This window comes from Gallus gallus, chromosome 22 (genome assembly GCF_016699485.2).
Source record: "Gallus gallus isolate bGalGal1 chromosome 22, bGalGal1.mat.broiler.GRCg7b, whole genome shotgun sequence".
Classification (NCBI taxonomy): Eukaryota; Metazoa; Chordata; class Aves; order Galliformes; family Phasianidae; genus Gallus; species Gallus gallus.
The window spans coordinates 4,568,771-4,580,866 of NC_052553.1; the positions used below are offsets into that span (position 1 = coordinate 4,568,771).

The 12,096-nt window shown below is 64.1% G+C and overlaps 2 protein-coding genes across 5 annotated transcripts; one reads left to right on the forward strand and one right to left on the reverse strand.

Annotated features, from left to right (window-relative positions):
* The first annotated feature begins 1,182 nt into the window (after positions 1-1,182).
* Positions 1,183-5,432, forward strand: CAPG (capping actin protein, gelsolin like). 3 transcript variants are annotated; one of them, XM_015273248.4, is made up of 9 exons: positions 1,183-1,397; positions 1,580-1,690; positions 1,764-1,936; positions 2,008-2,162; positions 2,902-3,069; positions 3,755-3,994; positions 4,344-4,476; positions 4,561-4,649; positions 4,723-5,432. In XM_015273248.4, exons 2-9 carry the CDS (start codon positions 1,668-1,670, stop codon positions 4,786-4,788), a joined length of 1,047 nt encoding a protein of 348 aa, XP_015128734.1. In that variant the 5' UTR covers positions 1,183-1,397; positions 1,580-1,667; the 3' UTR covers positions 4,789-5,432. The 3 variants fall into 3 exon arrangements, with proteins under 3 accessions (XP_015128734.1, XP_015128736.1, XP_015128735.1); XM_015273250.4 differs by having other exon boundaries at positions 1,183-1,242; XM_015273249.4 differs by having other exon boundaries at positions 1,183-1,222.
* A 417-nt stretch (positions 5,433-5,849) lies between these two features.
* Positions 5,850-11,346, reverse strand: DBNL (drebrin like). Of its 2 annotated transcripts, XM_015273244.4 has the most exons (14): positions 11,239-11,346; positions 10,596-10,651; positions 10,074-10,186; positions 9,554-9,628; positions 9,326-9,472; positions 8,903-8,980; positions 8,677-8,828; positions 8,532-8,574; positions 8,341-8,421; positions 8,159-8,261; positions 7,758-7,850; positions 7,246-7,340; positions 7,001-7,106; positions 5,850-6,309 (listed from the first exon to the last, which is right to left on the reverse strand). In XM_015273244.4, the coding sequence occupies exons 1-14, from the start codon at positions 11,319-11,321 to the stop codon at positions 6,170-6,172; spliced, it is 1,365 nt and encodes a 454-aa protein (XP_015128730.2). In that variant the 5' UTR covers positions 11,322-11,346; the 3' UTR covers positions 5,850-6,169. The 2 variants fall into 2 exon arrangements, with proteins under 2 accessions (XP_015128730.2, XP_046759413.1); XM_046903457.1 differs by lacking the exons at positions 10,596-10,651; positions 11,239-11,346 and adding an exon at positions 10,374-10,413.
* Between the last annotated feature and the right edge of the window lie 750 nt (positions 11,347-12,096).

A 12,096-nucleotide genomic window follows, 5' to 3' on the forward strand; every position in this document is an offset into this window, starting at 1 on the left:
ACTGACATTGCACTGGCATTGCATTTGCATTGCACTGGCATTGCATTGGCATTGCATTTGCATTGCACTGGCATTGCATTGGCACTACACTGACATTGCACTGGCATTGCATTGGCACTGGCATTTGCATTGCACGGGCACTGCATTTGCATCGCACTGGCATTGCATTGGCACTACATTGACATTGCACTGGCACTGCATTTGCATTGCATTGACATTGCATTGGCACTACACTGGCGTTGCACTGGCGTTGCACTGGCACTGCAAGGGTGCAACCCCGTGTTTGGCACTGCACAGCGCTGCGTTGGCACTGCGCTGCCGTTGCATTGGTGCTGCATTGGGATCAACACAGCACAGCACCAACAATCACCGCCGCGCTGACACTGCCCGGGATGGGCTCTCCACGGCACCGGCACTGCAGGGAATGGGCACAGCTCTGCGGCCCCATTGGCACAGGGCTCAGGACCACCCCTCGATGACCCCCAGCATTGGGGTCGCCCCCATTATTCCCATCCCGCGCCCCACTCCCTCCGCCAGGCCCCGCAGGCTCCCCGGGCCCCACGGAGGCCGAGCCACGTGGCTGAGCCCCCCCCCCCCCCCCGCAATCGTCACACGTGTGGCCCCCAGCCCGGCTGTGACTCAGCGCCCAGACACGCTGTGGTGGGGGTGGCTGGCGAGGGGGGCTGCCCTGTGGTGACCACAGCTTCCCAGTTCCTCCCAGTAACCTCCCAGTGCCCCCAGTTCACCCAATACTCCCCAGTCCCCTCGGCGTTCCTGGTCCCCCCAGTGCTTTCCCCCCCATCTCCCCTCCCACAGTACAGCCCCCCCCCACACTTATAGTTGCCCCATTTAGCAATCCCAGTACAGAACATCCCCCTCCGGTTTGACTCCCAGTGCTTCTCCCCACCCCCCCAGGTACAATTCCCAGTGCAGGCCCCAGCTCCCAGCACAGCCCCCCCTCCCATACATCCCCATAACCCCCCCCCAACCAGCAGGGCCCCGGGACCCCCAGGAACCCCATATGACACCAACTCCTGCGTGGGGGGTTGCATGCCAGGATCCCCCCCATGGCCACGTGCTCAGGGTGGGGGAAGCATGCAGGGACAAGCCCGCCCCCCCACTCTGCTCCCCCCCCCCCCCGGCGTCCACACCCTTTCCTGCTTGAGTCAGCGGCATCTGACTGTTGCTTCCGGGTGTCCCGCGGCTGTTGGAGCGTCCGCCTGTCTGTCTGGGTGTTGTTCTGTCCGTCTGTTCACGTGGCTGTCCGTTATTCGGGGTGTCCGTCTGTCTATCCCGCAGGGCGTCCTTCTGCCTGTCCTTTTCCTGCTGTGCTCGTCTGTACTTCCAAGCGTCCATCTGTCTGTCTGTGTGACTCACAGGGGTGTCTGTCTGTCCAGGTGCCCACTCTTTGGGGCGTCCGTCTGTCCATTGGGGTGTCTGTGGTGGGGATTGTGTCCATCTGTCAGTTGGGGTGTCTGTTGGGGGATGGTGTCCATATGTCTGTTGGGGCGTCTGTCTCTCCGTAGGGTGTCTGTGGTGGGGGTCTGACCACACTTCTGTCTGTCTGTCTGTCCATCAGGGCATCCATCTCCCTGCTGGGGTACCAATCTGTCTTTCCAGCTGCCTGTCCGTCCACCCACCGCTCTCCCCACCGCCTCCCCGACACCATGTACACGGCCCTCCCCAAAAGGTCCCACACCCTCCAAACCCTCCCCCCACCCTATGACCCCAAAGACCCCATGCCAACGCCCCTCTCCTTGCAGCGGTTCCCTCTTCGGCCCTGCGCCCACCCACCCTGGGCTGCACATCTGGCGCGTGGAGAAGCTGCGCCCGGTGCCGGTCCCAGAGAGCTCTTGGGGTGTCTTCTTTTCGGGGGACGCCTACCTGGTGCTGCACCTGGGGCCCGAGGAGCGAGCCCACCTGCACCTCTGGATCGGTGAGCACGGGGCAATGGGGGCGACGAGGGGGGATGCGGGGGTCCCGCTGAGCTGTCATTCCCCACCGCAGGTCGGGAGGCGTCGCAGGATGAGCGGGGGGCGTGCGCCCTGCTGAGCACCCAGCTGAACGCGCTGCTGGGCGAGCGCCCCGTCACCCACCGCGAGGTGCAGGGCCACGAGTCTGATGAGTTCATGGGCTACTTCCCCCGTGGCATCACCTACCAGGTGTGGGGCTGGGCGCCCATGGGCAGTGGGCATCGGCAGTCAGCAATGAGCATCACCAATGGGCTCTTGGGTAGCCCTAATGGGCGCTAGGCATCACCAATTAGCAATGAGCATTGCCAGTGGGCCACTGGGTAATCCTAATGGGAGCAGGGCATCACTAAAGGGCAATGAGCATCACCAATGGGCTCTTGGGTAGCCCTAATGGGCGCTAGGCATCACCAATTAGCAATGAGCATTGCCAGTGGGCCACTGGGTAACCCTAATGGGAGCTGGGCATCACCAGTGGGCAATGAGCATCACCAATGGGCTCTTGGGTAACCCCAATGGGAGCTGGGCATCACCAGTGAGCATCACCAATGGGCTCTTGGGTAACCCCAATGGGAGCTGGGCATCACCAGTGGGCAATGAGCATCACCAATGGGCTCTTGGGTAACCCCAATGGGAGCTCAGCATCACCAGTTGGGGATGAGCATCACCAGTAGGTGCTTGGGTAAACTTGATGGGAGGTGGGCATCACCAATCACCACTGGGCATCACCAGTGGGCTCTTGGGTAAGCCTAATGGGCGCTAGGCATCACCAATGGGCAATGAGCATCACCAATGGGCCATCGGGTAACCCCAATGGGATTTGGGCATCACCAATGGCTCTTGGGTCACCCTGATGGGCGCTGGGCATGGCCGATGGGTGCTGGCCGTTGGTCAGTGTCCCTGCCGGGCACTCAGCACGCGGTGCCAGCAGGAGGGCGGTGTGGACTCAGCCTTCAAGTCGGCGCAGCACAGCGCTGGCCCCGGCCCGGTGCACCGGCTCTACCAGGTGAAGGGCCGCAGGAACATCCGGGCCACAGAGCGGGACCTGAGCTGGGCCAGCTTCAACACCGGAGACTGCTTCATCCTCGACCTGGGCGAGGTGTGTGGCCGCGTCACTGCCGTCCCCTCCCTGTGCCCCAGATCCCTCTGCTTGGTGCAAGAAGTGCAGTGTGTCTGTCTGGGTGTCCGTCTGTCCTTTGGGGTGTCCTTCTGGTCATCGGGGCAGCTCTCCATCTGTAGGGCAGGCTGGCTGTCCTGCTGGGTGTCCGTCTGTTGGGGTGTCTGTCTGTCTGTCTGTCAAGCGTCCATAGGGGTGTCTGTCTGGCTGTCCATCTGGGTGTTCAGCTCTTCTTCTGGGTGTTTGTTCTGAGTATTGGCCTGTTGGGTTCTTCACTTGCCTTTCTGGGTGTCCATCTGTTGGGGTGTCGGGCTGTCAAAGCATCCATCTGTGCATAGCAGCATCTGGCTGTTTTCCTGAGTGTCCACCTGTCCGTTTGGGAGGCCATCTATCAGGATGTCTGTCTGTCCTTCCGGATGTCCCTCTGGTGAGGTATCCGTCTGTCAAAACATCCATGACCCATAGGGGTGTTTGGCTTTCTGGGTGTCCAGCAATCCTTGTGGGGGTCTGTCCTTCCACGGAGCTCTTCACCCATCTTTTTGGGCGTCCATCCGTTGCAATGTCTGCCTGTCCTTCCGGCTGTGCATCCATCCGTCCATCAGGGCACACGCTTATCCCTTTGGGTGGCCATGGGCCACCACATTGCCACCGCCATCCCTGTCCCCAGACCATCTTCACGTGGTGCGGGGCGCAGTGCAATGTCCTGGAGCGCAGCCGGGCACAGGAGTTGGCTGCAGCCATCCGTGACGGTCAGCGGGGCAGCAAAGTGCGCCTGGAGATGGTGATGGACGGCGAGGAGCCCCCCGAGATGCTGCAGGTGCTGGGCCCAAAGCCCACCTTGACGGAGGGCAGCCCCGAGGAGGACGCGGCGGCCGATCGGGATGCAGGGATGGCCGTTCTCTACAAGGCAAGGCGCGAGGGATGTGTGGGGCTGGGCATGGCTCGGGGACCCCCACGCAGTGGGCTGGTTGCCCAGCAGTGGGTCAGGTTGCCTAAAGCTCTGTCCAACCCGGCCTGGGGCACCCAGGGCTTCCCTGTGGGTACATCAGGGATGCGTGGACGTGGCACTAAGGGTCAGGCTGGCAGTCAGACTTGGTGATGTGAAAGTCTTTCCCAGCATAGGTGATTGTTGGATCCTTGGGGCTGTGCTGGCCACGGGGCTGGGCAAGGCTGAGGGACGCCGCGGCGGTCGTGGCAGGGACAAAGGGCTGGTGCTGGCTGTGGGAAGGGGGGGTGACACGGTGACCATCCTATAGGTGTCAGACGCAACGGGGCGCATGGACCTGAGCGAAGTGGCCCGGAGCTGCCCCTTCAACCAGAGCCTGCTGTGCCCTGACGACTGCTTCGTGCTGGACACGGGTGCCGGGGGGAAGGTCTACGTGTGGAAAGGTGCCCGGGGACGGGGATGGGGCAGGGGACAGGGGACAGGGGACAGGGCCACCCCCCATCCAGCACTGACGTCCCCCTCTGCAGGGCGCAAAGCCAATGAGCAGGAGCGGCAGGCAGCCCTCAGTGTGGCCGAGCAGACCATCACCCGCATGGGCTACTCGCCCCACACACAGGTGGGTGGAGGTGGGCTGGGGGATGTGGCCCACGTCCTCCCATCCCCATCGTGCCCCCATCGCCACCCCACAGGTGGAAATCCTGCCTCAGGGCCGCGAGACGCCCCTCTTCAAGCAGTTCTTCAGCGGTTGGAAGTGAGGGGGCACCGTGGGGACAGGGCAGCACAGGGGCAGGCTGTGACCCCCATCCCCACAGCCACCGTATTCCCCACAGCACCTCCATCCCTGTGCCAGCTCCAAGCCCAACCCAGCGCTGTGCCATCACACCACCCCTACCATATCCAAGGCTGTGCCATCCCCATGCCCGCACCATCCCCACACCACCCCACTGCCACCGCTATCTCCAGCCCCGTTTCTGTGGCGTCCCATCCCAGTGCCAACCCTGTACCCATCCCATGCCGTCCTTGAGCCCACTCCATCCCCACGCCCATCTGTCCTGGATCCATCTCCATGCCCATGATGTCCCCAGTGCCATCTCCAAGGCCATGCTGACCCCCTGCCCCCTCCATCTCCATGGCCATGCTGTCCCCATGCCATCCCTCGTGCCACCTGTCTCCGAGCCTGTGCCACTTCCCTCTCCACATCCATGCCACATGCATGCCCATGCCATGCCCATGCCACCTCCCTCTCCAACCCCATTCCATGCCATCCCTCCTCAGTGTCATCCCCATGCCCCAGCACACGCCGCCCCCAAGCCCACACTGCCCTGCACATCCCTGCCATCCCCACCGTGCCCACGTGCCACCCTCACACTGCACAAATAAAGGCATGATGTGAACCCTGTGCCACACCGCAGCCCTGGAGACAGAGGACGTGGGGCTGGGAACAGCGGGGGGCACACAGTGGCCATGGGGCAAGGTGGCCTGGCAGCACCCATGGGTGCTGAGATGACCGGGAGGCAGTGGGGCACTGCAGCCTGAGCACTCCTGGTGCCACCCACCCTTCCTGTGCTAATTAACCTCTCCCCACCCCTTCCTCCCACCCCATAATGCCCCCAAGCCTGGCTGCGGTTTCTGACCCATTGCAAAACGCATCCCGCTCGGCTTCCTCTTAATTAAGGGTTCCTCATTAGCGCTGGCAGCTGTTAGAAAGCCACTCTCTGTGCTGGCGCTGCACCGAAACGCCGCCACCAATGGTGCAGAGAAACCCTCACCCACGGACTGCGGGTGGGGGGCACACGGAGCGGGGAACCCCACAGGGTCCTGACACCAAAGAAAGCCCTTTTATTGACCCGCGGCCAACAGCCACCGCATCCTTGATCCCAAAGCAAACCAGAGGGGGGGAGGAAGGCCGTCGCTGCACCGCGCTCTTCCTCCTTCACAGTGAATGGGGCAGGCAGCACTCACATCTTGGGGCGGGGGGGGCACGGCAGGGCGCTGCCATCGCCCCCCAGAGAGCGCTGGGGGCTCCGGGGGGCACAGCACGGTGCTGGGGGAGGGGGGAGGAAGGCAGGAAGCCGGTGCTGCTCGGAAGAACCAGTGCTGGTGGGGGGGTTCCGGACGCTGCCCACCCCACTGACCTCACTCGAGCAGCTCCACGTAGTTGGCGGGGAACATCCCGAAGTGGCCGTCAGGGCCGTAGCCCCGCCACCACCCCTCGTCGATCATCTCAATGTTGGTGATGATGTTCTCAGGGTCAAAGGAGATCTCGGTGTCATCCGCTGGGAGGGAGGGAGAGGGGGATGTGGGACAAAGCAGGGGAACCCCTGGGCCCCTCCATTCTGGGGGGACCCCCTCCGATTTGGAGAGATCCCTTCCATTTAGGAGGGACCCCTCCTCTTTCTGGGGGAGCCCACCCACCCATCTTGGGGGAACCTCCCCTATTTCAGAGCCCTCCCCTCCCAATTTCAGAGGACCCTCTCTCATTTCAGAGGATCCCCTCCCCCTCCTCTGAAGGAGCACCCCATTTCAGAGGGATCCCTCCTTTTACTGGAGGAACCCCCCTCCCCTTTTGGGGGAACCTCCCCTATTTCAGAGGGCTTTCCTCAACTCTGGAGAATTTCCCCCCCCCACCCCCCCATTTCTATTTCAGAAGAACTCCCCTCTTTTGAGAACCTCCTCCCATTTCAGAGGAACCCCCTCATTTTGGAGGAACCCCCCAATTCCATAGGAACCCCCCCACCCTTCATTTCAGAGGAAACCCCCCATTTTGAAGGAATGTCCCCCGTAGCAGAGGACACCCTCCTCATTTTGGGGGCAACCCCCCAATTCCGGGGCAGCGCTGCCATACTGGGGGGAACCTCCCCAGTTTCAGAGGGGCCGCCCCATTTTGGAGAACACTTCCATTCCAGAGGAGCTGCCCCCCCCTATTTAAGAGGAAACCCCCCCATTTCAGGGACACCCCCCCCATACCCGCCTGGTAGTCGTAGAGTGCGCGGGCACACAGCCCCTTCCCCGCCAGCTCTGGCTCCTGCTGGTACCCACCCGGGTACTGATACTGAGCTCCATCATCATGGTCCTGGGGGGAGAACGGGGGGCATTGAGGGGGGTGCAGCAAACCCAGTGTGGGGTTTGTGGGGTCTGTGAGGGCAGCAGAGGCACCCAGAGGGAGTGCACCCCCAAAAAGCTGCACTCCAGAAGCAGAGGCAGAGCCCAACCTGCGGGGGTTCCTCGTAGATGGCTGTGCTGTCAGCTGCATCCTCATACACGTTCTCCCCATCCATGTGGGTCCCCATGGGGCTCACGTTGTGCCCTGCGGGGGGAATGGCAGCAGCTCACCCACAGCGCTCCCCCCATAGCGGGGGAGGGTTACGGAGCCCTGAGTGGTGTTTCCTACTGGGGGGGGGGAGGAGGGGGAAGGGGGGAGCTCGTGCCCAATGTGAATCATCGCCTACAGATAGCGATGCTGGTGGGAAGGGCTGTGTCACAGCTTGGCCGACAGCAACATCTAGCGGTGAGTGTGGCCCCACAGCACCGTGCTGCTGGGGAGGTTGGGGGGTGCGTGCAGCCCGAGGGGGTCACGAAGTCACGGCGGGGTTGTGGGCACCTCCGGGACCCTCTGCTCCCACCCAGCACCACGTGCAGGTGGGATGGAGATCTCCAGGAGGACACCGGGTCTCCGAAGGGGACAACGCAGCGCGGCGCCGGGGGGTGGGCGCACAGCACACACCTGCAGCTGACACCCGTGAGGGGTCCGGGGTGGTGGGGGTGGGGGTTGGCACCTCGTCCTGCTCCCGCTGCAGGAATGGGCTGCGCAGTTTGCCTGGAAGAGAAGGGGGGGGGCTCAGAGGGGGGGTCTGCCTGCAGCCAGGGGTGGTTTTGGGCACAGACGGGCACTGCCGCCCTTCCTCTCTTTGGAAACCCACTGAAAAGCTGTCAGCTCCCATAAGGGCACTGCTCACCCCCAAACCAACCCCAGTGCTCAAGCAGCGTTCCCACCGCGCTGCGGTGCACCCATGCAAAGCAACGGGACGTGAAAAGCGCCGAACTGAGCTGCTTGTGGGGTCGCTGCCTGCAGACCCTCCCCTGGTTGGGACCGGGCACCCACATTCCCCCCCATGAGACCCTCACCTGGCTGTGCAGCGGCCGCAGTGTCCCCGGGCACCGCCCGCTCCCTCTGCACAAAGATGTCCCGCGGGTTCCCCGGGCGCTGTGCGATGAGCGACGCTGCCTCCTGTGTGCAGAGCAGGGCTCAGGGTGGGGGGTCCGGTGGGGGGACCCCCAGCTGCGGGGCCGTGGGGCTGTGGTCTCACCTGGGCTTTCTCCACTGATTCGCTCCTCCGGACGCTGCGGCGCTGCCCGGCCTCGTGCTCCTCTGCCTGCTGCTGCTCCTTCTGCGGCACCAGAGGGGAAAGTGACGGCCCCACCACGTGGACCCCGAAGCAGAGGGTAAACAAAGGGGACATCTGCACCCCAAAAGCCCCAGGGACGGCACGAGGCTCACCCACTGCTGCTGCTCCCGCCTCTCCGCCTCCTGCTGCAGCCTCCTGCAGGGAGATATGGGGGGGGATAAAGGGGGGAGAAGGGGCGGCAAGGGGTGAGAAGGGGCGAGAAGGGGCGAGAAGGGGCTGGCGGTGCTCAGGACTCACTTCTGGGCCTCGATCTGGCTGGAGCGCGCCTGGAACCTCTGCTCTCTCCCCGCCGCCTCCCGCAGCTCCCTCTCACGCCGCTCACGCTCCAGCCGCTGCCGCTCCTCCTCCGCGCGCCGCTTCTCCTCCAGGCGTCTGTTCTCCTCGTCCTTCTGTTGGGTGCAGCGCCGCCTCAGCCCCGCGGTGCTCTGCCACGCAGCCCGCGGTGCCGCACCGCGGCCCTCACCTCGGCTTTGGCCCAGAAGTGGTCCTTGTTGACCCGCTTGATTTCGGACATGGCGTTGGTTTTCTGGTAGACAGAGCCCTGCGTGGGGCAGAGTGCGGTGGGGTCAGAGCAGAGCACCGCTGCACCCTTTGGCATTCCCCTGCAGAAATGCGCTGACCCCACTGCTTTGCGCTGCCTTCGTTAGGGATCACAGCCTGCTTGGGTTGGGAGGGACCTCACGGCCCATCGTTCCCCGCATCCCAGCTCCATCTGACCACGCAGAAAGTTCCTCTCCATCTTGTTTCTACCTCCCCGTAGGTCCCGCTGGAGCAGAAACCCACCCCGCAGGACCCGTCCAACAGCACAAGGCACGCTCCCCCAGCCCCATCCCATGCTACCAACACCAGCACCGAACCACCAGCACCGCCCCAGCCCCAGGCTCACCACAGGGCCCTGTGGCCCAGCATCCTGGAAGCGGCTGCTCTCTTTGTGGAAGCTGTAGTTGGCCCCCGAGGCCTTGGCCACCTTCTGCATGATGAGCTCAGGCTCCACGTCCTCCTCTGCTCGAGCGTTAATGGTCACATGGGCACCCTGCATGGGGACATCTGGTTCAGGGTGGCACCGAGGCGGCTTCCAGGGGGACAGAATGGGGACAGCAGGAACCAAGCAAACCTTCAGGAAGCTGGCAATGGTGCTGACGTGGTTGGCACAGGCTCCTTTCCGCACATCGTTGACGCCTTCACCTGTCTGCATGGAGAATCAGTGGTGGACCAACAGCAAACCAACAGAAGAGCAATGGAAGAGCAATGAAGAACCAATGGAAAAGCAATGGAAGAGCAACGAAGAACCAATGGAAGAGCAATGGAAGAGCAATGGAAGACCAACAAGGTACCAATGGAAGATCAATGGAAGAACCAATGGAAAAGCAATGGAAAACCAACAAAGTACCAATGAAAGATCAATGGAAGAACAAACGGAAGAGCAATGGAAAAGCAATGGAAAAGCAACAAAGTACCAATGGAAGATCAATGGAAGAACCAATGGAAAAGCAATGGAAAAGCAATGAAATAGCAATGAAGAACCAACGGAACGGAAGAGCAATGGAAGAGCAACAGCACCATGAGCCCCACCCCAGCAGTTCCTTTCCACCCCTTTGATTTGGGATGTCCCACACGTCCCCATCCCAGCTCACCCAGTTGACGAGGACGTATTTGGGCAGGCCGGAGTTGGGGTCCTTCACCCTGCAGAAGGCGTACATCACCTTGCCGCTGTTCAGCTCCTCCACCATCTCCTCCAGGCCACCCTCTGCGCCGGGACAGGAGCAGGGCTGGCCCAGGGGACATCGGGCACATCCTGGCCGTCCCCTGGCATCCCCATGTCCGCAGGGAGCATAGGTGGCACTGGGGGGTGCCCACAACTCCCAGCATCCCCCCAGCACCGCATGCATGGGAACCACTCAGGAATGAGGAAACCCCCAAGAAGGCGCTCTCACCCCCAAACCGTTCCCCATAAACGTCCCCAAAGCGGAAGGCGGCGGCGTCACAAAGGCCGGCCCCAAATCCGGACCCAACCCCACACAGCAGGAACGGGACTTCACCCTCCCGAGCAGCAACCGAAAGGGGTTATGGGGCGGAGTGGGAGGGGTGGGCGGGACGGGGCCGGCATCGCTTCCCCATTTCCGAGGACGGCACTCAGTGGTGGGGGCCCCACTCACCCCCGCTGCCGGCCACGCGCAGGTCGTTGCTGTTGCCTTCATAGGTGAACAGAGCCCTGTGGGATGGGGGGGTGGAGGGGGGTGGGGGGGGCTGAGTCACGGCCCCCACCCCCAAAGCCCTTCAACCCCAGATCCCGAGCGCCAACCTCCGGGCATCCAATGAGCCTCACGCTCCGAACCGCCCACACCCCACAGTCCCCCCCCAGACCCCCATCTCCGGGCACCCCACACCCTGACCCCCCACCCCGTGCACCCCACAGCTCTCCCGGTCACTCACCCCCACGCGCCCCACACCCCGAGCCCTCCCCATCACCCCACACCCTCCAGATCTCTGTGCACCCCCACCTCCACCCCTCCCACCCCTCTGTCTGCCCCCCACCCCCACACACACCCAATACCCCACATCCCGCTTTCACTTTCACCTCCCCCTCCCTACCCGTAGCCCTCCATCCCTCAGTCCCCCTCTCCAACCCCCCCACACCCCCGTGCCCCCCCACCCCCAAAACACCCCTTCAAACCCCCCAAACCCCCTACACCCCCCACATCCTCCTTCCACTTTTCCACCCCCGGCTACCCTCCCACACCCCATCTCCTCCCCCCCCATCCCCCCCCGCTCCCCCGGCTCCCCCCGCCCCACGCCCACCAGTCGGTGGGGCTGCCGGCCGCCACCACCCTCCCGTAGGCCTCCTGCAGCGCCCGCCCGTTCTTGCTGAGGTTCAGCGCCATGGCAGCGCCGGATCCCGCCACGCCCAGGCCCCGCCCCCTCCCGGCCCCGCCCCCTCTAGGCCCCGCCCCTCCGGCAGCGCCCCTCCCCTCCTCGGGGAACGCCCCTGAGCCGGCCGCGCCCCGCCCCTTCGTTGGCCACGCCCATCGGTGTGACCACGCCCCCCTCTTCGCGGAAGCCCCGCCCCCACGCGCATGGCCGCGGGCGCGCGCTGATGGCCCATTCGCGGCTCATCCCGCGCCCCGCGGAGGGGGGGACGCAGCCGCGGTGTTCCCGCGCCCCCTCCCCCGACCCCCGTCCCCCCCTCGGGGCCTCCGGCATCGCGTGGCCACGCTTGGGGACGTTGGGAACGCGGGGACCCGCAGCCACCGTGGGACCCCTGTGTCCCTGTGTACAGCGGGTCCCTGGGGCACCCTGTCCCGTTCCCCCCCCCCGTCCCCCCGCGATGACACGGTGCCCCCAAACACCCTGAGCCACCCACAGGACCTGAGCGCACCCTGGACGCGTTGGAACCCATGGACACCCTGAGACCCCCACACCTCCGGACCCGCGGAACACCGGGAGCTTCAGCCCCCCGAGCCCCCCCCCCCCTCCCCCCCCGGGCACCATGGGGCTCCCAGACAGCCCTGGATGTCCCCAGGACAATGCATGCCATGGGACAGGAGGACCTTCGGGCACCCCTGCCCCCCCCCCCCCCAGATGACACGGGGCTCCCTGGGCACCCCTGGCCACTCTGGGACCCCCTAAGACCCTCCCAGCCTCCATGTGACCCCGGGA

Coding starts and splice junctions, on each gene's coding strand:
- CAPG (XM_015273248.4), top strand. CDS start 1,668: ATGTACACGGCCCTCCCCAAAAG. Junction 3,070..3,754: donor TCATCCTCGACCTGGGCGAG/GTGTGTGGCCGC, acceptor CCCTGTCCCCAG/ACCATCTTCACGTGGTGCGG. Junction 3,995..4,343: donor GGATGGCCGTTCTCTACAAG/GCAAGGCGCGAG, acceptor ACCATCCTATAG/GTGTCAGACGCAACGGGGCG.
- DBNL (XM_015273244.4), bottom strand. CDS start 11,321: ATGGCGCTGAACCTCAGCAAGAACGGGCGGGCGCTGCAGGAGGCCTAC. Junction 8,981..9,325: donor CTGGGCCACAGGGCCCTGTG/GTGAGCCTGGGG, acceptor TGCCCCACGCAG/GGCTCTGTCTACCAGAAAAC. Junction 7,107..7,245: donor TCTACGAGGAACCCCCGCAG/GTTGGGCTCTGC, acceptor TTCTCCCCCCAG/GACCATGATGATGGAGCTCA.